Source organism: Porites lutea, chromosome 4, assembly GCF_958299795.1.
Source record: "Porites lutea chromosome 4, jaPorLute2.1, whole genome shotgun sequence".
Taxonomy (NCBI): domain Eukaryota; kingdom Metazoa; phylum Cnidaria; class Anthozoa; order Scleractinia; family Poritidae; genus Porites; species Porites lutea.
In genome coordinates, this window is record NC_133204.1 from 27,224,871 (window position 1) to 27,251,978 (window position 27,108).

Consider the following 27,108-nt stretch of genomic DNA (forward strand, 5'->3'; position numbering starts at 1 on the left):
CAAACGGCGGGCCTGTTGAACTAACAGAGACCAGCAAATTTGGATTACTGAGAATATTTTTTTTTAAGAAGTGTCTGGTTTGGCCGATGTGAAAAAATGCACAACTAACTTAAGACTAACTAAATTATAAGACAAAACGTAGTATACGTAGTTCATACGAGGGGTAGCGAATGGTACCTCGAAAAACGTGGGTCTCGGAAAATTTTGTCACGACCTCGAAATCTCGGAAGCGTTTATGATAAGTCTCGAAGATTCGTTTTTTGATGTTTTTTTTTTTACTTTTTTGAGTCTCGAAACTTTTTACCAAAGAGTCTCGGGCTCGGATTTCTAACTAGGATCTCGGATTTTACCATTCGCCACCCCTCGTACGGCATCGAAAGAAAATTTGCATTGTGCGTTTTGGTGTTCCATTCACAGGAACTACCTTAACTATACGAAAATTTAGACGCTTAGCCGTTCAAAATATTGAACACCAAAATCGAGGTATGGTCGAAAATATGACCGGCAAGGTATGTACATTATATAGCCGTGTTAATTTTGTAAAGGCCTTATTGCATGGATTTGTAGTAATTCACCTAGGAGACTCCATTTTGGATTTGCTTAAATTAACGTGCATATGAATATGAGCCGCTAGTAAAAACACCGGAAAAACTCAAATTTAAGAGTTCTGTGTGAATAGAGCTAAAATATTGAACGGTTCCGTGTGTTGCTGAGCGAAGTGCCCGGTCAAATATGCAGCTGGTCGAAACTTTGTCGAGGGCTGTGTGAACATATAACGTCTCATAGATTTTGTGTCAATATCTGAGGAAGTAGTCTTCGATTCTTTTTGTCTGGCTCTTGAACCGTGGACTGGATAGAAAATAGAAAGCAGCCAATTTTGTCGTACTACCTTTTTCTGAGAAGTTTGTTAGAGCTGATAGAAAGTTCAGGCCTTCCGGTAAAGTCAAAGTTATTTATAGTTTGAGTAATTACTTCATTATCCAAGAATATGAGGAAACGACTAAAGAATAAATCAAAAGTGGACTTCTCGACAACTTACGACACTAAACATCCTGGCTTGAAAAAATATATATAAAAAGCAAGTGTTTTAACTAAGTATTGCCGCTACGGTGTGTTCAAGCATCATATGATGACTGCAGAAAAAAAAAAAAAACATCGAGTGCAGATTCCGTGCGTCATAGGTAACTGCTTATATCATTAATATAGTCAAAAGAGAAACGAACAGAACTGTAAAAAAGGCTTGAAGCGACGAACACCCAGCTTTGGGTACAACTGGAGGCTGGAGAGAAGGTTTGCCTGAAAGAAAATGAAACCGTTTGACACATTAGTTATTGTACTGTACGTGATATATACAGCGTGCAAGGTTGTTTAGTCAGGGAACGCGCATTTTAGATGGTAAGAAAGAGCCATTTCTTTCTAGGCGACTCTGTTTCCTCAAAAAACTAAAACTCCTCTTGTTGCGTTTTATTTGGAAGAAAGGAGGGCAAGTTTACTGTGTGTTCTTGTATTACACTATCCAGTCTCTTAGATCAGTGCTTTGTCTTAAGTAGCATTCTCTCTTGCATGTCGCTAACTCATAAGTTTCCCAAGTTAAGCTCTTGAACTCAGTCACTCCTAAAGATTCTCCCAAAGAAAGCTTCACCCGTGAAGCTACATGTCTTTTGATCACTTTTAGTGGAAACGAAAAGGCAGAAATCCTTAAACCAGAGCAACAAGTTCGGAATGCACAGGAGGCAAAATTTCATCAAAAGCCAATCGATCTCAGGTTACGTTGCTGACCAGGCTCTTAGAACGAGATTAACCAAGAGTGACACTGGAAACTTGACTTTTATTCTTTTTTCTCCCTTTCTTTGCTTGTGTGTGTGTGTGTGTGTGTTTTTTATGATAACCTTCATTCTTATAGAGAAACAAACTTTCGAGGAAACGCCGATGATCCTGTAAATTACTTCCAGGTAACATTTTGGTAGTAGAACACGATTTAAATTAACACCTTTGACCTAGCCGTTTGACCAAATCACGCAAATATAATTCGGGAAAGGTAGAGGAAACCGCTACCGTTCTCCTGTTTTCAACCTGCACAGGTTAAGTAATCTTTGCGCAATAAAACTGATTATGTCAATATATAGTAGTAGAGGAGACGACGTCTGGCTTAACAGGTGGTTGAGATGTGAAAGGGTTAAGAGATTTTCTCAAAGCATTGCAGTGGTTTGCTTTACAAACTCACTTGTTGGAGCCAAAACTGTGAACAGAGTTTTCATCCCACCATTCAAGTGAACGTTCACGTGACAGTGAAGCATCCAGGTTCCAACTGCATCAGGTATCATCTCAACGGTCGCAAAGGATTCTGGTAGCAAATCGTAGACATCGTTACGATGATAGGTCTGCGATTTCTGAAAAGTGTTGTGGAATATTAGTCAATAGTCTGCACACAATTGCCGACGACTTAGAAGTTATAGATGACGCAAGATCATTACAAAATGTCCAATCACATCAATGAAAAGATGTGTGGCAACGAATCCAAATGTAGCGACTTACGTTAATTAAAGGTGCATAACTTAGTGATGTTTATACTCTCTTAAAAGATTTTTAATGGGAAAGAGATCTGTGAGCGATTATTTCAGTTTGTAGCACTATTTTGTTGGAAGATGACGCAAGAGGATGATTAAAAAAACGGCAAATCGTACATCATTTAGGAATGCACTCATCCTGGAGAGCAGATTGAATTACTTCAGCATGCCATTTTACAAGGCGATGGTTTGGACCCCTTATGGAATTTTTGTGCAGGTGACTGCATCTGGTAGCCATGGAAAATGGGAAAATAATAATTGACCCCTAGAACAGCCAAAGGCAGTTTATTTAGTTTTACAATAACTGAGCGATTTCTCGCTAGCTGAATAGCTCGATAAGTGCAGACCATGGAAGTGATGTGATGGTGGCTTAGTTTGTTTTTCGCTTTTTCGTGCGCTTAATTTTTTAAGAAACTTCAACAGAAATGGACGTCGAAACTTTCAATGTTATTGTAAAAAAAATAAATCGGCAACAATAAAAACGACGTCAAAACGATCAAAACTTTGAAGTGAAATCGCTCGGCCCCCAGGTTCGTGGTTGCACTTGAGTTTTGAACATGTTGATGTGGTCGTTAAGAGTACCGACCATGGAAAATTGTTGTCGATTTATCAAAACTATTAAACTATATAATTACTTCCCATCAGAGTGTTACTGAGAGTCTTATGGTAACAAATTTACCAGAGCGCAGAGTGCGTGGCGGAATTAAAAACTTCCAAAAAAGGCAAATTCGTCCAAACTTTGTGCGCCACTGACACAAAATGTTAAGGAAAAAGGCTGCTTATCAAACTTCCGATTTTCAAGTCGTCACCAATCATTTTGTACTTAATAAAAGAATGTAAAATACTGAGACCCGCAGCCATCTGATCGGCTAAGACCAAGTACTTACATATAAGATAGTTTGGCCGTGGAAATGAACCGTGTGCATTTCCGTCATACCACCAACTTGTAGGAGATACCACACAACTTTCTCGCCTTTGTACATGGTAAAGCCCGGGACATTTCCAAACACATAGCCATTAATAGCAGCCTTCAAGTTGCTCTCCCAGAAGTCAAAGATGCTAACAAGTTGGTTAAGCGGAGGTGGATTCTTGTCCGTGAGATAATTTTCAACGTTTTCCCCCACGTACCAGTTGCGGCTCTCATCAAATACGGTAAACAATGTTGCAAACTCCCTGTCAACACCCTTCACTTTTCCATGATCGTCTAGAGTTCCCTTGAAAAAAAAAGGTTATTTTTAGTTTTGACCTCCCTGGCCAATCAAACACACGTCAAAAGTAATCTGCGAGGTTTTTGCTTCGGGCATGAGCAGGATCCGATATACTCGCTCAGTAATTAAGCGCTCTTTTCGGGCCAATTTTCTTTAAGTTTTCCTATAAAAAGATTGTAATGGGAAAAAAAGATCGTCGTGCCGTGTTTGGATGTAATATAAACCGAGCGTAAATACTAAGCGAGTGGCCCCTGGGCATACCATTATACTCCTTAAATCTAATAAATTCAATATGGCCGCCGTATCGGTAAAAAGGTCTATTGGTAGGTATTGACCCTGAAAGACCCCATCGAGCCGTCTTAAATGCCCCAATACTTCATGACTGGCTTTGGAAGAAATGTGCCAATTTGGCAATACTGTGACATCAACTGTAATGATAATCGATAGAAAAAGCGACATAGCCCGGTTGCCTGACTGTTTTGGTGATGTAGAGAAAATGGAAGAAGATTCCTATGAAATTGAATTGCCAAAATAGTGCCTCAAAACATAGCAAGAATACACACAAATACCACTCGGAACATGACAGGCAAATGTTCGAGAACTTAACTTTACATAGAGGCGAGCATGCTTTGAAGTTGGAAATATTTTGAATGCATAAGATTTATATGATATGAAAAACTATGCAGGTCGACGAGGTGGTCAGCCTCAGCTAATACCTGCTAACAAGAGTTACCTTTCTGCAGATGACCAGCGCGCCTACTAGTCCAGTGTTGGTGTCTTTAACTGGGTTAACATCGGAATAGTACCCCCATGTCAAACAATCAGTGTCATTAGGTCCAGGCCCAGCCCTTGCAGGTACTTCCCAGACGTAGTTATGAATCTTTCCTGGAGCGATTGCGTTGTCAACTAAATCAGCACCAGTGGTGTTATCCTTATAAGGAGACCCTTCGTCTTGTTTGCTAAAGAATTGAAACAAAAAATGCAGAAATTTCTTTAATAATTGCCCTCTAATGTTTAAGCCTAGCCCTTTCTTTTTTTAAGCGGTCGGTCTCCCGCCTCTCTCTTTTCTCTTTGAACAGTCAAAACTTGGTCGTCCTCCGTTACAAATACGTCCTCCTTTACCCAGTTGCAATTGTCTGAGTTGTTAAGGAGTGGAAAAGTAACAAATTTCTCTCGCAACAATCAGTATTTAACGATTATCTGCAGATTAAACAAACTTAAGGTAGTGTTTGGTGTGGGATTATTGTCACCTTTTTGCCTCAGAAATGGAGTTTTTTTAGCGATTTTGAAGGATTTTGAGTTCGTCCTGCTATTAAGAGGAACAGCAAACGGCGAACTCAAATTCTTGAAAATCATTCAAAATGCCTCTTTTGAGGCATACTGGCCGTAGGTAAGGTTATAAAACGTTTATTTAGCATTGATCCATGCACATATTAAGCGAATTAATGGTTAATTTAGTTTACTAAGATATTACAATCGGTTGCACAAACAGATTGTGTGGTCCCTGTGATTTCATTCCTCCTATTTTAAATTGCTGTAACTCCTTCATAGGAACGCTCGGTTTTACCTGTAAAAGAGTCCATGAGGATGAATGGAATATTCTCTGGACGCCAAGTTCTTAAAGATAACTTCAATGGTGTCACCCACTTCAGCTTTGATCATTGGTCCCATGATTCCCAAGTGCTCCTCTTCTTTGTTTCTTTGCTTCTGCTGAGTGAAGGTAGCATCTGTGTATTCCCGATAAATTGCCTTCTTGAGTATTCCACCAAGAAAACGATCACCTGGTAGTGTGTAACGAGCAGCATGTCTGCGGAAAAAAGTTTTTTATAGTCGGGTGGAATTAATTTTGGAACAGGCTGGAAGAACTAACAAGTCTTTATTTATTGGTGAAAGATATATATATATATATATAAGAAAGTATTTATTAAAATAAAGTGTAACTGCATAATACGTAGAGCCGACCAGTCATACAGCTTCATAGCTAAGCGGAGTGTTTACTTAATCATGGCACAATTACAATCTGGTACCAAATAGATCAGTGTTATTTGACCTACGCCGCGGAAAGCTTGGTTCCGTACTTAAAATTATGTGTAGTCTTTTGACTCAAACAAGCAATTCTCAACCAGTTACCTATTGCAGATTAAAGGAAAGAAAGCTTTCCATAGCACCTTTTAGTCGTAGTTCGATATCCTTCAATGAAAACGCAATCGTAACAAATTTATATCCGAAGAAGTTTCATTCTTTCAAGCTTTTATTCAAAGATTTGCCGCCAACTTGAAGGAAATACCCGTACTCAAGCATATCATTCTGATTAATTACAGCGTAACTGAACCAATAAACTTTTATACTGCTGATCATTTCCACTCCTCGTAAGCCGCGAAAATTGATCTTAATACTGCGAAGGTAGCTGTGCACTCGTAGACTTTGTTTAAGCCAAATTTGGTTTCTCACTTTTGACGAGCAAGAATAAATTAAAGGACGCAAATTAGTGAACTTCGCCCTCCTGTTACTTTAGCTCAGGCCTCTATAGTTACTCCCCCAAATCCGCTCTTCCGCTTGTTTCTGTAGAATATACAGGCTGAGATCATCTACTTACACAGATTCCATTTGGTGGTTAGAAGAAACACGTCTTTCCTAAAGAAGTTGTATTCATATCAATCTTAACTTGATAAAACTAGCGGCTCACACGCAATTTTATTAGCCTGGTATTAGTTTAACTTGCTAGAAAAAACCTACGGGCTATCCTTAAGTTCGACTCCTTCGATTAAATCCTTTCCAGTTGGCGCGTAGTTCCACGTTTCTTCCACGGCTGCGATGTAATACCATCTCTTCCGCCCACTCATTGGTTGGTCAGAGGAAGCATTCCCACAATCCTTCAATACCGTGTACTTGGCAGTAGTTCCTCCTTCTAAGTTACTATTAGTCCGATCAGCTAATTTCCACTCTCCAGGGTTATCTGGGGTCATGTGCATTGTTGCTAAGGAACCTGTAATAAATAAAGTTAAATTCTTGGTAGGTTAATGTAAAAAGCAAAAAGTAAATGCTACAACTAACAATTAACTTGTCATGACACAATGAACGTTTAAGCCGCTGTTAAAATTTCTTTGAAATGCCAGGGAAGATAAGGGCTTTCCCTCGTTACCTAAGATGACTGTCTTGTAATTGAGTTGAGGCCTATCAGGTTCTCGCGTGGGCAGTCGGACCCGCTCGGGATCTGCAGTAACGCTGACAATTGTTACATTGGAAACTGCTTGAGGTAGCTGCCCAGTGTCGTCGGACATGTGCACGCTGATATTCCTTCTGGCGCTGATGCTGATCTTCCTCAACAGCTGACGTGCTGACGTGGCCTTCCTCAACAGTCCTCGCCATTTGACTCTCTAGACTGCATCCTTCTCCCACGTATCACGCGAGATGCCTGTTTCCTTCATATGCCGCTTCAATAAATCTTTGAAACGAAATTTTTGTCCTTCATGGCTCCTTTTGCCTTGGCGTAGTTGCGAGTAGAACACAGCTTTTGACAGCCTGCTATTGGCCAGATGACGTACATGTCCTGCCCAGCGAAGCTGTGACACGGTTATTAGGGCTTCAACACTGACTGTGTGAGCACGGCGCAGTACCTCAACGCCTGGGATACGGTCTTGCCACTTGATGTTGAGGATGTCGGACAGCGTAGGTGGCGAAGCTGGAGACTTGTCAGAGCCACAATGTGCCTGCGGTAAAGAGTGGTGCACTCGATGGAATAGAGCAGACAAGGGATGACTGCAACTGAGTAAACCTTCACTTTGGTTTTTGTGCTGATGTCATTACAGCTCCAGAGTCTCTTTTGTAGCGCACCATAGGCCCTCCTGGCGGATTGGATCCTCCTTTCCACTTCCGGGTCTGCGTTGTTGGCCACAAGGGCTGAGTCATCAGCATAAAGCAGTTCTCTGATACACATCTTTAGTGTTTTCGTGTGGGCACGAAGCGGGGCAAGGTTGAACAGTTTGCCATCTGTCCTTATGCGAATGAAAACGCCCCTATTGAGCCCTTCGTTCGTAGTCTCCAGCACAGCTGTGAAGTAGAGAGAGAAAAGAGTTGGAGCTAGCACGCACCCCTACTTCACGCCATGGTTGACTAAAAGGCATCACTGGGTTCGCCGCCGACTGAGACTTGTGCCTTCATTTCATGATGGAATTGCTTGATGGTGTTTACAAGCTTATCCGGGCATCCATAGGTTTCAAGGATCTTCCAGAGGGTTGTGCGGTCAACGGTGTCAAATACCTTTGTGAAGTCAACAGAGACAACATACAATGGCTGATGTTGCTCTGCTGCCTTCTCTTGGAGCTGGTGCAGAGTGAAGATCATGTCAGAGGTGGAACTGCCAACCTGGAATCCACACTGACTCTCCGGGAGAACTTCTTCCGAAATGAACTTCAGTCTGTTCAGGACAATCTTGGCAAGGACTGCCGGGTATGGCCAGTAGTGATATTCCCCAATGGTTTCCGCACTCTGCACGGTCGCTGTTTCTCTTGTAAATGGTGACAATTAGAGCATGACGAAAGTCTTGGGGCACAGTTCCAGAGAGTAGGCATCTGTTGAACAGGTCTACGTAGAACTTCGCACATCTTTTCGCCACCATTTTTTTAAGATATCTGTGGAAATACCATCCAAACCAGGTGCTTTGCCAGATGCTGTTGACTTCAAAGCTTTCTTAGTTCCTCCATAGTTATTTCTCCGCACAGCTCATTTCTTGTGGGCTTCCTCTTCAGCTGCTTAAAAGCATCTGGATGTGCAGATCCTTCATGATTTAGCAAGTTATTGAAGTACCATCTGGCCCTTATGTCTTGGAGGTCTGTGAGCAACTTGCTACCTTCCGCTGACTTCACTGGGGGCGAAAGCGTTGCTCTTGGGTCCATAGATGGCTTTCAGCTCAGGGAAGATAATTGACTTTGGGAAGTACAAGGTCAAGTACTCAGACTTCTTCTCAAACCGTGATATCGATTTCGGTACAAGAACACAATGTCAGTCGTCATTGTTTTATGAGTTATTAATCTGTTGCTTCAAAAATAAAATAAATAATAATAATAATGATAATGGCCATTTTATTTCGCACTCTACGTGCACGTCACATTTGTATTGTTATTCGTTTAAAAATATTTCGCCGTTCCTGATTAACCTAATCCCCCGGCAAATTCTTCCTAACCAGGCAGCGTTGATTAAATTCGGATAATGCAAGCAATGCAACATCGATTCAATGGTATATTTCATTGGAAACGACGTTGATCGATGGTATATTTGCCTGGAAACGAGGCTATTTGGTTAAAAAAGCGAATAGCTGAAGTAATGCAAGAAATAAAGAACTATTTACAAATAAAGTACAAAAACTACACCTTCCATTAGTCCCACTGTGTCATAGTTATTTCCATTCCTTATCAGAGTGTTGCCATAAAAGTAAGCGCTGTGCATCTGCCCCGCAGGACCACCCAAGAAATGCCACGAAACGTCATCACCTTTGCACATACGCAAACCAGGTAAATTTCCATACATGAAGCCGTTGATATTCCGCATTTTGTTGCTTTCCTTGAATCCCGCGTCATCTTAAAGAGTCAACAAAAATTAAGAAAAGCAACGTTTATTGCACTGGGAATGGATACTGTAAATTGTGATACTTAAAGGGCTATTTGCCCTCACTTTTGAAAAAAACTAACTGACCTGTCTTCGCATCAAATGATTTCCAAAAATAGTAACCCAGTTTTGTTATTTAAGACTATATCCAGGCTTTGAAACTGTCCTATTTCCATCTTTGAAGGCAAAGATGGAAATGGGCTGAAAATGCCGGGCCAACTTTTCCAACTTGTAATAATGTTATTCCTACCAAAATCACCAAACAAATCATTGTGATCATTTTTCCCTGATGAAATTTGTTTGATAGTCACACCTTCGAATTCTTCATAACTCTACGGGATCATTTTGTGTTATATGGGTAAAGGCTCTTAGTAATGACTTTAGCACATAATTGACCTCAAACAGTAATATCCTGCACGCACAAACTTAGCCCCATGGCTAAGAAACTTTGGTTATCTGATCCATTATTAGCGTGACCGTACATCCGCCCATCCTTCCTTCCGTGTTCGCCACAGGGAAACTAAGGTCTAAGGTCACACTTTCAAGCTAGTGTGAGAGCCTGCAACGTGATATTGGGCATTTATGTTGAGGTCAATTGACAGCTGTCAAAGCCGAGTATCCGCTGACCAGTATAAAATGAGAATATTGCAGGCCCAAGTGTCGACCCATCAAGGTTACTTGAAGTTCTCAGCAGGCAAGTTTCTAGTTTTCAACTGATCGCCATGTGGATTTCTTTTCAATGGTTACAAGTTTATTGTATGATGTAAATTATAAATTCATTAACGGGAGCTTCGCCTTTAGCGTTGGCTAAATCGATAGATTAACTGAACCCAATTTGTAGTGGATTAGGCCTTTAGAACTCGGTCTCAATAGATAATTGTACGGTCTACTCTTCGACTGAAAACAATGCACTTACTTGCGTCTATCGTAGAAGCGTTCCCCGCTAGGTTCTTATTTTCATTGAAGTACCAAGAAAGTCCTTCGTCGATTAAAGCAAAGCGTAAGCAAAACTCATGATCGACGTCCTTCCTTTTCCATGGCCTATTTTCCTCCAGCGTTCCTTTTTTACACACAATCAGACATCCGATGAGCCCTTTAAGAGAAATAAAATTATGATCATTAACAAGGCTGTTGATGCAGTTTATAGTTGAGAATGCTAGATTTTGTCTAATTTTAATTTGACTAAACGTCTAACTTGGCAAACACACACACACACAATTACGAGTATTGAGCGGAAGTTGAATCCTCGAGTTTCAGGTCTACACAAAAATAACATGAAAAACATTAAACATTAAAAACATAATAAAACAAAACAGACAAAAACAGACAACCACACAAAGCCTAAATGAATGAATGCACGAAAGAGCAAACGATTTTTATTTGATATTCTACTGGTTGCCAAATGAAGCGAGTAGTATATATTGCTTAGTAGTTCCAAAGAACTCAGAAAGGAAGATTGACTCCCCGAATTGAAATGAATTCTTTCGCCTTCCACACAGTGAGTAAAAAACCTTTGTTATACCAGGTTATTATGTGCGCTTTTTGCTTTTCGAAGTGTAACGTATTGGTCGATAATTTCTCATCTACGGTAAACATGCAGATCAAGTATTTGTTGTATTAAAAAACACACCAGTTATCTGCCGTTTTAATCAATGACAGTTACACATTAATAAATGTAGAATGTGAAAGGAAGCTAACTTTAGAAATACGTGGGAAATTATAAAATTATTGAAATAAATTTACCGAATTTGACAAATTTAAACCAAAAGAATGAAAAATTAAATGCTTTGTTCGTCTTTGAGGAGATCAGACTTGGATTATGAGTTGTAATCCCTCTATATCCCAAACCATTCTACCTACCACTATGTACGTCTTTAGTTGAGTCGACACTGGAATAATACATCCATGTGATACATGGAGGATCTTCGTCCGTTGGGGCTACAGCCTCTGGTACAGTCCATCTATAGAGGAATGTTTGATTGGGCATAACTGCATCACCAGCAGTAGTATCATTCCTGGATGTGCCATTGTAGCCAGCTCCTTCGTTTGCTTTATCGTAGAAGACACCAAGTGGATGCATACTGTAATTGCGACTCCCCTGTTAAAGAGAGGGAGAGAGAGAAGGAGAGAGAAGGAGGGGGGGAGGGGCAGAGAAAGAGAGAGAAGGTCGAAGTGAGCAATGACCTTATAAGATGATTTGAATTGATCTTAAGCATGCTAAGGCGTGACCCAGAGCCTAATTTGCATAACAAGATATACCTTCACAGCATCAAATTTTGTTAATAACATAAAACGTAATGTCCTTAAATTATTGTTTACTTTAAGTTCTGAATTTTGGCGTCATGTAGACGTTTGTAACAGGATTCTTACGTAAGAAGCGAAAATGGGCCGCCGGCCGAGATAACATATAAAGGGTAAATGTTGAAACGCCAACATATTTCAATGGTTACCCCTTTTAAGAATCTGTCCTGAATGGCCGAATTCATTTTACCGTTTAAGAGTAGTTTTCAAAAATAGGCCACGTGACCTCTTTAATAATCGAATCACTTTCATGAAATAAGATTTTTCTACATTTAGGGCACAGATTCTATCTATGCATCCATACCTTAAATGCGGCGTGCTTGTGAATTTCGCCTCCACAACAAGCCATTGCCAGTTTCAGATACCATGTTTTTCTTATTTATGACGCCATCGGACATGTTAGCTCTGTTATTAACCCTCAGAAGGTTTAAGGACGACAAAATTTTTCTGCTGACTTAGTGGTGGTTACGATCAAAAGAACAGTGCGTCTGCTAGCAAGAGTAGTTGTCTTCGCGGAGTGTCTAAGAGCAAAGGACGGGCCATGCCTTAACATGCTTGAGATTGGAACATTTTATTGCTGACAAATTATGAAATTAAACTGCTGATTATTTATGTGTTTGTTGTCGAAACGACTTCATCTCGCAGCTAGAAAACAAAACAAAAACGGATATTTCGGTTCACCCTATACTACTTTCATACGGAGACGCCATATTTTATTTTGAAACGACAGTTTTAACTTTCATTACAAAGTTGCTTACCTGATTTTTAAAGAGCACCTGGATTTCATCGCCAACCTCCACACGAATGGTGGGCCCCAGCAATCCCAAATGCTCTTCACTGGCTGTTCGATTTACTTTAGTAGTGAAATTTCTGTCTGTGTATTCGACAAAGATAGCTTTTTTGTATCTTCCTCCAATTCTGTTATCAGCACGGGTGAAGTATTTAGCAGAATCACTGCAAAGCAAGCAATCATCAGTCTGAGAAATCCTGCTGTTCTAAGTGAGTAAGTGTTTCATGCCATTACTTCTCGGCAAACTATGGACGCTCCCCATTCAGCCCAAAATTCCGGGAAAATCAAGTGGAACGGACCATTTCTGCTGGGTCTGACCTGAATATCTGGAACCACGCATCTTGAAGGTGGTCCACTTTCACCGGTCCGGTCGGACCGAAATGTTCCTTTCTATTTGACAAAATTGTTGTCCCTAGTACTGCTCTACTGTATCTGGCTTACATGTACAAGAAAACAATAATTAAACGCGCGGTGGCTTGGCTCGATCGGGTCCGCTGTGCACGTGGAATTTCCGAAATTTTTGTTAAATGGAAATCGCCCCATATTACCTAGTAGATTTGTTGTGGGCTTCACCTTGTTAATGAATATGTAATCTTTCTTGCTAAAAAGAAGTTTTATTTTTCAAATTGTTACCTTCCAGGTGAAGTAAGCGATTTTCCGTCTATGTTATTAACACCAGATGGTCCATAATCCCACATAACCTCATCAGCGGCTATGTAGTACATTTTCGTTCTATTTCCACTGACGGTTGGCATGGCAACATTCTTCTCGCACTTCTTGACATAAAAGAGCGCCGACATTCCTTTATCAAAGAAGTGGCTGTTCATGCAATTCAGTAACCAAGTTCCTGGATTCCACGCCTTCATGTAGGCTGTCAAGAAAGTGGCTGGAAGCACTATTGCTGTGTCTCGGCGATGGGAGTTGATCTTGACTGTGTGCCCATGGAACGAAGCTTTTAATAGAGTGAACAGAGTTTATTTTTCAGGTTATACGGTAAGAAAGGAATCAACAATTCTTGTTACCTCAGAATCGGTTCTAGGGTCTTAAAGTTTAAAACCTTTTTAAAATGATGCCAATATTGTCTCAAGATTTAGACCAATGAAGGGCGAAAGAGTCACAACATTATAACAACAATGATTGGGCAGATTTATAATAGCACAAGATAAAAGCAATTTAGAATACGACGGGACAAAGTTTAAAACGCTGTACAAAAGGCTTCGACAATGCAGACCAGCAGAAATGTTAAGACAGAGTTAACACGATTTGAATCTCTTCTCTTCTCAATGTCTCAAAGCAATGTTGGGGGGTCTCAATACCACTGCTGGCTGTTCAATGTATAAAGACCGTTTGAATTGATATCCTTTTCCGCAACTTCCTGACTAAAATATTGGATGGTGGCCCCCATTATTTTTCTATGGGAAAAGCCCTGGAGATGAGGTTGCCCCTCGGGTTTTGCCTTCTCATCAATGAATCTGAGAAGGCCATTAATGCTACATGTCTGTTGCAGCAGCGATAGCTGTGGAGGTTTTGCTGTTGCCAACAAGATGGTATAAACAGGAACTGAGGTGATACTAATCTGACGCTTTTTTTTGCCGTTTAGTTAGTAAACAAAGTAGATGCAGGCTAAGTTTAGGACTTATTCTCTAAATAATCACTTCAAGTTATTTTTAGTGACAAAGACGCAGGGGGTTAATATTTCAAAAAGTTACATCTTCTGAATGAACACACCTATCTTAGTTCTATAGTTTTATGTTCTTGATGTTCAAAGGTCCTTAACATGCTGTTGCCAGTTAAACCACAATACAATTATGACAAAAATAGTCTGGCAAAATCTGATATATTGCAGAAGATGACGAGTTTTACACTGTCACATATTTTTAGGGACAGTAATTGCATGATGTGGAAAATAATTTTACATGAATTACTTAGAAAATAACGCCTAAGAAAGACCTAAAATTTGCCCAAGTAGGGGCGAACATTTTCCGGATTCAGAATCCGGAAAATGTTTGCTTTTGCAATGCTAAATCCTAGTCTTTGGAATCCGGAAAGCAGTTCAAAGAATTGGCAATCCGGAATTGGAATCGGAATCCAAGCTCCACCGACAAAAAATCCAGAATTCAGTCTTTGGAAGTACTGGATTACAGAAGACTCAGTGTCTTGGATTCCCTTACATTGGGTGGTATTTATGGGACTTTGGTGGTGGGATGACGCGTAGGATACTTACGATTGTGTACATCACTGAACTCTCCAACACCTATTATGTGCCAACTGACCGTATCACCGTGACACATGTCCAGCCCAGGTAGGTTGCCATAGATGTAGCCATTAATGGATGCCATCTTGTTACTTGCCTGAAATCCCGGATCAAATTTATTTGCCATTGCCTGTTCGGGATTAGCAAAATAGGTTTGAATATTGTCATCCAGGAGCCAGCTCTTGTTCTCGTCCATCTCGGTGATGAGAAGAAAAAATTCTTTGTCGACGTATTTTCTCTTTACGCTATTTTCCATTAAAGCTCCTCGTTTGCAGATCAGTAGTGGGCCTGTGGAAAAACACCAAGCGATTTTTTAATTAACAATTATTGGACAAGGCTGAGTATGATGTGAAAGATTATACAGTTCGAGGGTCCAGTTATACACTTCTGTTTTACAGCCGTTGGCTTGGTTCTCGGCAGATTCAGATTATTAACGAATGTTTACTATAGCATTCATTCTTCAAATAGATTAAGCGATTCTTGCAATTCTTTTTGTGCCTTAGGTAGTAGTTCGGTTCTTTCTTTTTCGCACAACAGTTGAGTTTCTTCCACAATTTCCTCCACCTCGACAAAAACAGTTTAGCCACTGCGCCTACTAATACCCTCAATGGAAGAGTTTTGCCGCGAAATCGAAGCTAATTTATGACAGGAAAAAATAACTCTTGGAAGGGTATTATCCTTGAAGTCAGGTATTGATTCGAAGATTTGTTATAAGCCAGTAAATAAGGGACAGGAAACTAACAGATCTTATCCCAACGAGAACTGCGCGTGGTTCCCCCCCCTCCATATTCCTGATGAGGTGGGCAATGATTTCAGTCCCATTCTTTCTCACGGACCACTTCGAGTTAAGCCTTTCTCAGACAGGATATGGGTATCTATCAGGAGCACCCAACGACGATTTCCTCCTAAACACGTTAAAAACATTTTTCAGGCTATCCAGAGTAGTTTTAGATTTCTAGAAATACATTCTAAGCGGCGCTATAAACTTTGTATCCGTTCGATCATCCTAGGGCACTTTGAGTCTTTTCGAAATTTTAAGGGCTTCATTCAGTTTTAGACGCTGTTTATCGCTTTACCAAAGTGAGAATTTTTCTGATTCCAACCTCAATCACGTTTTTGAGTCCGAAAATTTTAGATTTCCTTTTTTACGAAAAAACAGCATTACTAGGGGAGTGAAATGTGAAAAATTAGGCTCACAAAATAGTAGGGAATTTATTAGATAGGTTTCGAACGTTGGACATGAATGAAACGGTCATCTGGAAATTTAAAGCCGTCCTCAACCAATAGAAAATTCTGGACAATATTTGCTTCTCCCGACAGATATTTTACAGAACATAGTCGTTGGGAGCCCCTGATCTATACCTCATTAATGATAGTGTATTATTGTGCGTCGCTTTTTAAACATAAATACCTACTTTTCAGACATCTGATTGTTTAAAATTTTTTGAAAATGTATAGCTAAATTCAACTAGAAATACCTATCAAGCCTGTGTTTATATCATTCACGGACATCACGTGAGAATGGTACATTCTTATGACACAGTCGCCATCCCCTTCTGTTGGAGCGTGTTCTTCGGTTACTATCCATGTGTAAAGATGAGTTTTATTAGGTTCAACTAGATCGCCTCTTTTCTGATCATCACTGCTGTGATCTGCATAAAGGGCCCCTTCATCGCTTTTGTCGTAGAATATTCCATGGGAGTGAACCGTGAAAGCCCTATTGGCCTTGTTCTTGAAATGTATCTTGACCACGTCTCCCACTTCGCCCTTGATTACTGGACCCAAAACACCGAGGTGTGCTGGATGGGGCTTTTCCTGAGTAAAGGAACCGTCTGTAAACTCGCGATACATCACCTTTTTGTACAGGGTTGCCACTCGGCTTACGCCACGCTGAGTGAAAGGTCGTGCTTGGCTATGAAACAAACAAAATAAATAAAATGAATAAACAAAATGATTCTGATTTAGCAGATCTCTTAGGAGGTTCTAGCTTGAGGACATTATGAACTTCAGCAAAAAAACAAATTTAATGCTCTTTATTTCAATATTACATACCAACTAGCCGGTATCGAAGAACTTAGTAAATTAATTAAACAGTCAAAAGTGGACAGCGTTTCTAGAAAACACTGAGCCCAATATGTGCCTAAAGACCATGGAACAAAAATCATGATTTTACAGACTATCGACTACCTTATATTAGTACTTAATTTCGAGAGGATTTTTATTGGTGGATCTTTTATTTCGTGATGTTTTTAATGCTAATTAACCACAAATGAGGTAGCTGAAAACGCCAGAGGTCTATGTATAGCACAAGATAGTAAACCAAAACTTTAACGACTATTTGAAGCAATTTGCGTTATTTGGACATATAATGTCATGAAGAATTCAGTTGAAAAAACGCTAAACTTTACTTCTATTTTATGACTTATGACTATAAAGTGGCGAGTGTTGTGAGTTTTTATATCTTAATATATTTTCAGTTGGTGTGCAAACAGGATTTAACACGGCACTGAACATCCCTAATCATCGGACTATATCAACCGATGTATCACTGTTTTTAGAAGCAATGATCGCATCACTGTGCTGCTGAAAAGATGGCAGAAAACAAGAGAGCAGAAGAGCAACAGATTCAACTACGGTATAGTTTAATTAACAGTAAGCGGGAGCTTATTGAGTGTTAGTAAAAGGATAAATGTGGAAGCGCAGTAGCATTAAAGAGTAGCCTGTTAGCTTTTGAACTAATCAGAGAAGCCCTAAAGGTTGTAGCAGTAGTAGTTGCTTTCTGCAAGCACACTCTTAGCGTACCTGTCATCTTGGAGTGCAACTCCCTTAATTTGGTTTTGTCCGCTGGGTGCATAGTTCCAGTCTTTGATCACTGCTGCTATATAGTAGTCACGAGTCACAGCTCTGACCATGATCATAGATGGCAGAAAACTCCATACAACACTTAGAGTAAAGACAAAGTTCAATACCATCTTGCTTATCAATCGACCGAAGAAACGTTTGGTTGTTTTGATCGGTTTAAAGGGATGTTTACATAAAATAGCTCCTGTAGAGACTACTTTGCCGAAGGGTTCAAGAACTAATCAAGCATATAATTAAGCGTTCTATATTTTGTGAGCCATTAAGTAAGCAATCATTTTGTTGTGTGTTGCTTTTACTGGTTAAACCAAAGGATGTTTCTTGAATTCAATGCGGGCACTATTTGATGGCTGCTAAAAATCATTGTCATTTGCTTTTATAAATGAGTAAATCAAGTCAAATGAAATATACCATGAAAAACAATTATTGACCACGACTTAAGTCCGAGGAAGCCTGATTTGCTGATTAATGCTAAGATCAGAGTAGAAACTAAACAATCTATCAGAAAAAAAAAATGTTGTTATAGAAACATAGCTTTGTCAAAAATTGCAGAGTTGGAGCAATGGCCACGAGATTTGCTGATTAATGATAAGACCAGAGTAGAAACTAAACAATCTATCAGAAAAAAAAAATGTTGTTATAGAAACATAGCTTTGTCAAAAATTGCAGAGTTAGAGCAATGGCCACGAGATTTAAGAGCATTACGTAACCGATAGTTAAATCGAACGAGATGAAGATTCTGAGATATTGCTGTTGATATTGTTGTTGTCGACATCGTTCCCTGTTTCTTTGTTATGTTCTTTAGTTCACCAAGTTTTGAAAGATCAAACGAATCAAGTCTGGCATCTACATTTTATACTTTAAGTCTGACTTTTACATAACGTGCACTTGATAAGTGACACAGTATAACAACGTAGGCGTATTTGTTACCGCCGACGGTTAAACAGTAGGATAATATAGTCTTTTGTTTCTTTATTCAGTGTAACTAAAGTTTCAAACCAAAAAAAACGTACCAAACCCAAGCAAAAGAGAACGCAATCCTTGTTGTAAGGTATTTAGTGGCCTTGTAGAAACAAATCCTGTTGTAAACTGTGACTTTTAAAGCTTTAGCATTAAAAACCTTTGTTTTTAAGCTACACATTCAAGCTGGGATACCTAAAATACTTTACAGTTTTGATCAACTGATTTGTTTTCCAATTTTTTCCTATTTTGCTAAACAAAATCGGAAAAAAAAGAATACTGAAATACAAATCTTAAGTATTGTGAAAACTCTCTAACGTCATCGATCTTTACAAACTACTTAGAAATTACTTATCTCTGAAACTGATGCAAATAAAATGAAAGATTCATTTGCTATTGTGTTCGGCATCAGTTAATTTAAAAGAGAATATATATTTGTAGAATTATAGAAACATTAAGAAAAAGCATCTTAAATGAAAAACCTACGGTTATGTTTAGTTCTCAGTACTAAAAACACATCCAAGACTGAGACTAGCATGGGCTGAATAAATACAGTAGCTAAACAAACTAAACAGACAAAAGGTTTTCAAATTTAGTGTTTGCAGTTTTTAGAATCAATCACATAATTATCTTAGAATGTGTATGTAAATTTTTGTTTTCATTGATTTCCGTTGTTGTGCAAGCTAGGTACATCACACTCCGGTACGTATATGCTGTCATTTGTCAATTTCTTCTTTTGTGTCGTAGTTTCATTCGGACGTGGAAAAAGTGTTCATATTAATACAATTAAGAGAAAACGGTTTTAGCAATGTAGTAAAGAGGTGGAGCATGCATTTGTTTATGTCTTGGAATGTAGGGATTCAGTCTTTTTTCAGATTAATCAGTGGACGAAAAAATGGATTTGCACAACTTTGCTCCTTGCAAACATGTCGCAAATTTGTAAAAACGGGGGAGTAAATTTGGGGGAGAGATGGTGTACTGTCGTAATAATCATCGCACTTTGTAATATCTGTCGCAATTTGTAATAAGTTCATCGCACTTTGTAATACTGTCGCAATTTGAAATAAACCGTGTCGCACTTTGTAATAAAAAAGCTGTCGCAATTTGTAATAACTGTCCATCGCACTTTGCAATAAACTAAGCTGTCGCAATTTGTATTAGTTCCATCGCACTTTGTAATAATGCTTTCAGAGTGATTCAACTTACTCCGTCCACATTAATATAATGCCAAAATATGAATGGTACTTCGTAAACAAATATGATGATGTCTGTAAACACGTAACTTACAAAATTACTTTTATAATTTATATCTCCTCTCATTCAAACCATTCAACTTTATTCACGATATATATCTTTTTTTAAAATTACTGTTCATTAGTTATCTCACGTACGAAAATTTGATGGACTTTATTACCGGCCAAGGAGGGGGAGCGCGAGCAAACAGCAAGGTGAGAAATCGTCTCTCATAACAATTTTATTTTCATCGACAAGTTTATATTATTTTGCAAACAGTGACCGTTTGTAATACTTATGCGCAAATAAATCTTCTATCAGGCAAGGGGAAAACAGACCTAAAGAGCCGAACAGCTACAGCACAATGGGAATTTCACCGAAGCTACAGCCGCAGAAACAAACCACGATCTTGTCTGTCTCATTGAAGTGAGCGCTGTGTATCGATTTTGTTACAAACTAAAACCTAACCTCACAGTTTTAGAATCCTGTATAATGTCGTCTCGATCTTCGATAATGGTTTTGTGTTTTCGTAGGGATTTATAACAATTTATTCCCTACACATAGCACACACTGCATGCAAATTATTTTTAAGTCACGCTTTCAGTTTCCGCAGTGGGTTATGAAAAATGTTTTGTTTCCAACGGTTATTACAATATTCAAACTATTTACCTTTTCTGGTTTAAAATAGAACAAACTCTTCCTGGATTTGGAGTTACTCGGCTTCCGCTTCGGCATGTTTTCTCGGGAGTTGTACTACTTGCCTGAGACGATCTCTTAATTCCAAGACACTTCCAACGGTTCACAAAGGGAAAACTAACAGGGGTAGACCCGGGTAGACCCCGAAATTTGCAAAGAAGAAAGGTTGAAGTAACAAGATGGCCAAAATAATCCGATAAAACCACTAACAGTAATCAGCACTGAATCCATGAAGAACCGCAAAAACAACACTCAAATCATCATGGCGGCTTGCACGTGACAGAGCAATTCAAACTTGCCACAAACGCTCAAGAAAGCAAAATATTTAAAAGTAACGGAACTGCTATCAAGATAAAGTTTTCCAACATCTTTCCATGGCGGTATAGTGTCGAAATTACCTACACAAGCTTGGAATAAAGCGAAAATTTCACCACATATACCTTTCAAAACGGCTCTTTCCAAGCGCGGAAATCACTCTACAAATGACGCATTCTGATTGGTCGAATCTCGTGACGCACACCGCCTGTATCTTTCATAAAAGCGATTCTCGTTGATCACGTGATTAATTAAGGCAGAAACGTTTATAACGGAATACATGCTTGTTTGACCAATGCAAATAATTTAAGTTTATAACAAAGTGCGATGGAATTATTGCACATTCAACAGCTTAGTTTATTCCAGAGGGTGATGGACAGTTATTACAAATTGCGACAGCTTTTTTATTACAAAGTGCGATACGGTTTATTACAAGTTGCGACAGGTATTACAAAGTGCGACAGTACAGATGGTAAATGCTACATTTGCATACCATAAAATAGGGGGTGTAAATACCTAGGCATATGTGGTATTTAACATCTTTGTCCGTAATTTACTCATCCGTTTTTGCAAATTTGGGACATATTTGCCAGAAGGATATTTGAGTGTTAATTTAAAAATTGTAAAACGGACGCTGTTATTATAAGAAGGTTAACCGATATTTCGGCAACGCTGCCTTCTTCAGGGTATACTGGACTAAATACCGTTAAAAAGTTCGTTAAAGTTAGCTCACGTGCCCGATGGCATACGCGCGCGCGTGCCACATGAAATAGCGGGCTACGGCGCCCGAGTAAGCAACAAAAAAAAAAAAAGAAAAAGAAAAGAAAACAAAAAAGGGGGGAGGGGGTAATTCACGTGAAACTAAAGTCTTGGTTAGGGCCTACAGTCCCACATTTGAATATTAACCTCATCTCCTGCTTCTTACGGTATTCCTGGTTGGCTAGGCCTGCCTTCAATACCGCAACCTTCATGTCCTCCAGTGTATGATTTGGTTGGTTGAAGTGGGCAGGTACAGGAAGGTCATTCCTCCCGTTGATGATATCTCTGCGGTGTTCTCGAAACCTGCGTCCAGTCTTGGTGCACGACAAGCACCTTTATTTCAATAACAAAACCTCGTCTGCTCCTAGTTCCTCTATCAACGCCTTGAAGTGACTACCTGACGGTTCTTCTTTAAGAATTGAGTTCAAAATATCTTTCGAATGGTCTTTGAATTTATCCATTTCCCCGAGGAGACAGCTCCATTTACGAAGCAATAATATGATAACAATGAGATGAAAATGACTGGAAATGCCGCTGCTTTTTTCTTTTAGATATTTATGTTAAGAAGTTTGTATTGCAGCAAATAGGCCATTTGCACGATGACGTCATTTTACTACTACGACCAGAATCCTTCAGGGTTTTGCTTTCTTGTGCAAATTACGGCTTATATTACTCAAACCTCGCTGGGAATACCAAATTTAAATACGAAAGGAAAAAAGAAAAGGATTCTGGTCGTAGTAGTAAAATGACGTCATCGTGCAAATGGCCTATTCGCGTAAAACAAAGCAAGGCGCACAGTGTTTTCGAAACTGTCGCTTGTATTTGATGTAAACCTATTCCGTTTGGAAAATTCGGGTTGATTTTTTGTAACGTGAATTTTCTTCGCGTTGTCAACATGCATCGTTAATTTCCTATAATAAGCTCGTCTTTAGCAATAACAGTAATGTTAAAAAGACGTCATTTGTTACTAAAATTAGAACTGGAACTACCCCCCATCTTGGATCTGCCCTTTTGAATTAATCAGTAAATGTGTTCTATTTTACATAAAACCCCTATTAATCGAGGTAATGTAAATAGAAAATTTGATCTGCCTATAAAAGAATACTTAGGAAGCAAAATAATTTGCAAGTTATGCAATTTGGAAGAAATGAAAATTGTTGAAAATTGAAAACTTAGCATCTGCCATTGGGTCTTATTAAATTTTTTTTTTTTTCAAATCATTCACTAAAACGGCTGTATTTCATTAACAGTTTTAACAGATTTGACAAAATAATGTTAAATTAAGTGTAATATGATAATTCAATAATTTAAAATATAACTAAAACCTTTTTGATAGAAAAAAATGCAAATTTTGAAAATATGGCTGTCAAAACTTGCCTGCCATTGTAACAGTTATGTTGACGTATACGTCACGATGACTTTAAAATGTTCCCAGATAAATTTTTAATTTAGGAAAATGAGATAAGTTTGATAGCCATAGTTTAAACTTTTTTGAAGTTATTCAACTTTTTAGCTAGGGAGGGGGGAGGGGCCTCAAAAGCCCCCCCCCCGGTCTGATTAGGGTTAAAGCCCTAATCGCCCGAAAATCATACCCTTTCCCGCGGTATATAAATCTGAACGTTTCCCCTCGCCTATCTCTTTATATCAGCTGTATTAAAGTCACTGGACTGCTTAAACTTGGAAATTTTGTCGTTTGCATTTTTTCTTGAATGATAACCAAGAAGCGAAAAAAATTGTCTACTTGTGCTTGTAACCGAGGTAGTGAGTTCCGAATAATGTCGAGCCGATCGAACTACTGACTCATGAAATTAATTCTTAACTTTAGTAGAGAATCAACTATTCTGAAAGCTTCGTGGTGCTTGAAATGTGCTAAAAATAAGTTGGCCTAAACAATTTTGCGAATTGATAAAAACATTGTGCTTGATTTGTGCCGAACCGTGAAAGCATGATTGTGATAAGATGTTCGCGCAAAGAGCTATGATATGCTCAGTCTCAGTTTTACAGTTGGTCCTAAACGACTAATTAAGTTAAACCAAGTGTTGAGCCTCTGAACATCCTGCTTAATTCTGTTGGTTTTGGCTTGACGATACTATGAAGTTTGCGAAACCAAACTTAAGGAAGTGCATACAATTCTTCGTCTCTTATACATACCCTGGTGGTAGGAGATTCCTTTTTTTCTTTTAAATATTTTTTGAGGAAGAACCTCGGAATTAAAAAAAAACAAACATCTTGATTCCCTGAGCAACCACAGCTTGGATCCTGACCCTTAAGATCAGTGAACAGAAGTCAGAGCGCATGCAAGATAGAAGTGAACGAAGCAGAAGACAACGACAACAGCAGAGACTCACTATGAAGTAGTTGCCGCAATTTTATTTTGTTTAGTAGTATCCGAAAAACAAAAGATTTTAGTAGTATTTTGGATTCGCTCTCACTATAGGCTTATGACTGAGTAATAACATTTAATAAAATGAACTCTTAACGTACCTGTCGTCTTCGAGAGCTACTCCTTTAATTTGGTTTTGTCCGCTGGGTGCATAGTTCCACTCTTTGATCACTGCTGCTATATAGTACTCACGAGTCACAGCACTGATAGATGGCAGAGTACTACACACAAAGATGAATAACAAGAACATTCCTTTACATTCGTCAGTTAAATCTTCGATTTCAGTTTGTTTTAGATAAAACACTCGCTGGGGTTGACAAAGGTAACTGTGATCATCTGCTCAAGCATTAACCGAAACAATGATTTATACAATCGACAACGTTATATAACTTGTAGGGGCATATACGCATCTTATATAAGTAAATTAACATTTTGAAAGGGATGCATTAGCATGCTAAGAGAAATTGACATTTTTTCCATGGGACAATGCTTTTAATTTATAAGAGAATCGTCACCATATGTCACGAAAAGCAAATTGAAGAAAGAAAAAAAGGCCCAGAAAACAGTTAAATAGGTGTTTATTTCGGCAATCTTGGAACATAAAAATTCTTTTCCAGAGTACTGCCGCATTCCCGTCAAAACTTAACATAGTTTTAAGGTTGTTTAGTGGAACACGGTATAAAATTGTTTTCTTCGCTGCTTCAATCCATGACAAATTAACGGCAAATTACAGAGTATGTAATTCCGCCGTAGTTGTCAGTCTTGAAAAAAAAAAGTCCTTTCTTGAATGCTTGATCATATCGACGGTGCTAATTACCGGATGCTTTTTTATGAAATGGTGCAATAAGTCGATAAATAGGGTCTAATTTCTATGACGAATTAGAGTATTGTTTTAAATCAATAGCGAGTACTGATTTACCTATTATCATTCGCATCAACTTTATCGGCCGCTAGAATAAAAAAGCGAAAGGAGGTTGTTCGTAAATGATCTTGATATATGGAACCGTGGTCATTAACAAGGGTTTTGATGATTTTTCGGATTGCAGATTAAAAATAATAAAAATAAAATAAACAAAATACAGAATACTGCACCCACCGTCTCTTTCCAGCGTTTGATACATTTGAATGAAGATCATCTACGGCTGAATTTCATCGTAGATTTAACTCTATTTAGATCGAGAGGTGGCTTTTGATGCCCCATTGTATGCACCTCACTGGAAAGTTTAAACTTCAAAAACCTCCCAAGCTATGACCACCAAACTTAGCGACTTTATTGAAATTTATCTGGGAACATTTTAAAGTCATCCCTACGTGCACTTTAACATTGACGTTACCATGGCAACCAAGTTTTTGAGAGCCATTTTTTTCGAGAGAATTATTTACTTACTTAATTAATGTATTAAAGTTAGTCTAGCATTATCAAATTTATTATTACTGTAATTGTTATCCATGCTTTCAAGTGACTAATATCCGAAAAAGTTATGGATTTTAAATGACAAAGTGGCAACTGTTGATTCAATTTTTACAGTTTACATTTCTTTCGGAATGTCATAACTTGCAGTACTTTTGCTTCCTAAACATCCTTTTAAACACAGATTAAATTTCATGCCTTGATTGCCTCGATTTATACGAGTCTTAAGTAAAATAGAAGTAATTCAAAATGGTGGATTTAAGAAGGCGAATGGTTCCAGTTTCTTTTTCACTAATGAATGACGTCATCATGACATCACTGCTGTTGTTAAAATTGTTAATGTGTTAGCCAACTTCTTGATTTTATCAGAAAGCTTATTGCTTGAGTTTTTTCGCTGTATGGCTACTCTGAGGGGAATTTAGATTCTGACAATAAATTCAAGAACATGACGTCTTAATGACGTCAAATTGCGTCATTACTTCAGTCAAGTTATGCCTAGATGTTGGACATGATAAGTACTTTTTTCTGTGTAATTTTGGTGGTCGTATCATGACCTGTCTTGAAATTACAGAAGGGGGGCCTCCAAACGGCCTTCTCCACGCGTGGTAGGAAGCAAAAAAAAGCCCGGTCTGAGTAAAAGTAAGAGTTTTTGCTTTCTACATTGAACCTCAGCAGAGAAAGTCCTACGTCTAAAAGGTCCAAGAAAAATAATTCAAAAATATAGATGTCATCGATGAGAAACTGGATCTTTTATTCGTCAACAGTTCCCGAATCACACAAATATCTAATCACTAAGAATAATGTTTGTGTTATTGAATACTGCGTTGTAAATCCATAGCCGCCATCTTGGTTTTTATCACCTATCAATGATGGGAAAACTTCAGTGAGGTGTTAAGGTAAAAGTAAGAGGCTGGGAAGGACAGCGGGGGGGGATACTGTCTTTTCTTTCTTACTCCTGCTCCCATCTCCAGCCCCTTTGCTCCGCCCTACTCCCCTCGACTTTTTATTAGAATTCAAAATGGCATTTACTTGAGCACATTACTAGCCCTCCCCTCACCTAAAACAGAAGCCGGCAATACAGGCTATCAAACCCTTATACAATCAAAGTAATTAATAACATGAGTATTTCATTTTTAAGGAAACAGAATAATCGCAAAACAGAGTGAACAACAAAAATGCCTAAAGGTATGTTGAAAAGCAAGTATGCAATTACAGCTACCATCTCCTCCATTTCTGGTATTCAATGTTTACTGAAACATATCACATGACGCAGTAAAGAAACCTCACGTGAAGCTTTCTCGCATCATCTGTAACTGCCTATATCATTAACGTAGTCAAAAAGAAAAGGACAATAGCAAAATAAGCTTGAGGTGTCGAACAACCAGCTTTGGGCGGAGGTGGAGGCTTGCTTTCAGGTTTGTCTGAAAGTAAGAAAACCATTTGGTACATTGGTTATAATAAACTAGTAAGTCGAAAATATAAATAAATAAATATCTGCAAGAGCAACAGTCGTTTTTGGTCTACCCCCTTTCAACGACAAACTCACTTGTTGGAGCCAAAACTGTGAACAGAGCGTTCATTCCACCATCCATGTGAATGTTAACGTGACAATGAAGCAACCAGGTTCCAACCGCATCAGGTATCATCACGGCGGTCGCAAAGGATTCTGGCAGCAAATCAAAGACATCGCTACGATGATAGGTCTGTGATTTCTGAAAAAGTTTGTAAAAGAGTATTGCACAGTCCTCGTTTTTATTTTATTTTTTTT

The 27,108-nt window shown here is 38.7% G+C and overlaps 2 protein-coding genes across 2 annotated transcripts in view; both read right to left on the reverse strand.

Annotated features, from left to right (window-relative positions):
• Window positions 1-803: 803 nt before the first annotated feature.
• LOC140933154 (hephaestin-like protein) lies at window positions 804-24,182 on the reverse strand. The gene is made up of 14 exons (XM_073382670.1): window positions 24,031-24,182; window positions 16,203-16,636; window positions 14,695-15,012; window positions 13,104-13,422; window positions 12,439-12,634; window positions 11,240-11,477; window positions 10,296-10,472; window positions 9,145-9,351; window positions 6,512-6,761; window positions 5,343-5,582; window positions 4,509-4,734; window positions 3,455-3,781; window positions 2,225-2,390; window positions 804-1,296 (listed from the first exon to the last, which is right to left on the reverse strand). The coding sequence occupies exons 1-14, from the start codon at window positions 24,177-24,179 to the stop codon at window positions 1,190-1,192; spliced, it is 3,354 nt and encodes a 1,117-aa protein (XP_073238771.1). The 5' UTR covers window positions 24,180-24,182; the 3' UTR covers window positions 804-1,189.
• Window positions 24,183-26,072: 1,890 nt separating this feature from the next.
• LOC140933153 (hephaestin-like protein) overlaps window positions 26,073-27,108 on the reverse strand; it is a 30,242-nt gene continuing 29,206 nt past the window's right edge. Inside the window, exons 13-14 of the mRNA XM_073382669.1 lie at window positions 26,887-27,052; window positions 26,073-26,761 (exon numbers count right to left, since the gene is read on the reverse strand). Coding sequence (XP_073238770.1) covers window positions 26,658-26,761; window positions 26,887-27,052 — 270 coding nt within the window. The 3' untranslated portion in view covers window positions 26,073-26,657. The remainder of the gene's footprint in view (window positions 26,762-26,886; window positions 27,053-27,108) is intronic.

Excerpts from the sequence above, each read along its gene's own strand:
- LOC140933154 (XM_073382670.1), bottom strand. The coding sequence starts at position 24,179 with ATGTTCTTGTTATTCATCTTTGTGTGTAGTACTCTGCCATCTATCAGT. Across the intron at positions 16,637-24,030 it reads GTAGCTCTCGAAGACGACAG|CCAAGCACGACCTTTCACTC; the intron begins GTACGTTAAGAG and ends TTTGTTTCATAG. Across the intron at positions 10,473-11,239 it reads AACTAAAGACGTACATAGTG|GGCTCATCGGATGTCTGATT; the intron begins GTAGGTAGAATG and ends TTTCTCTTAAAG.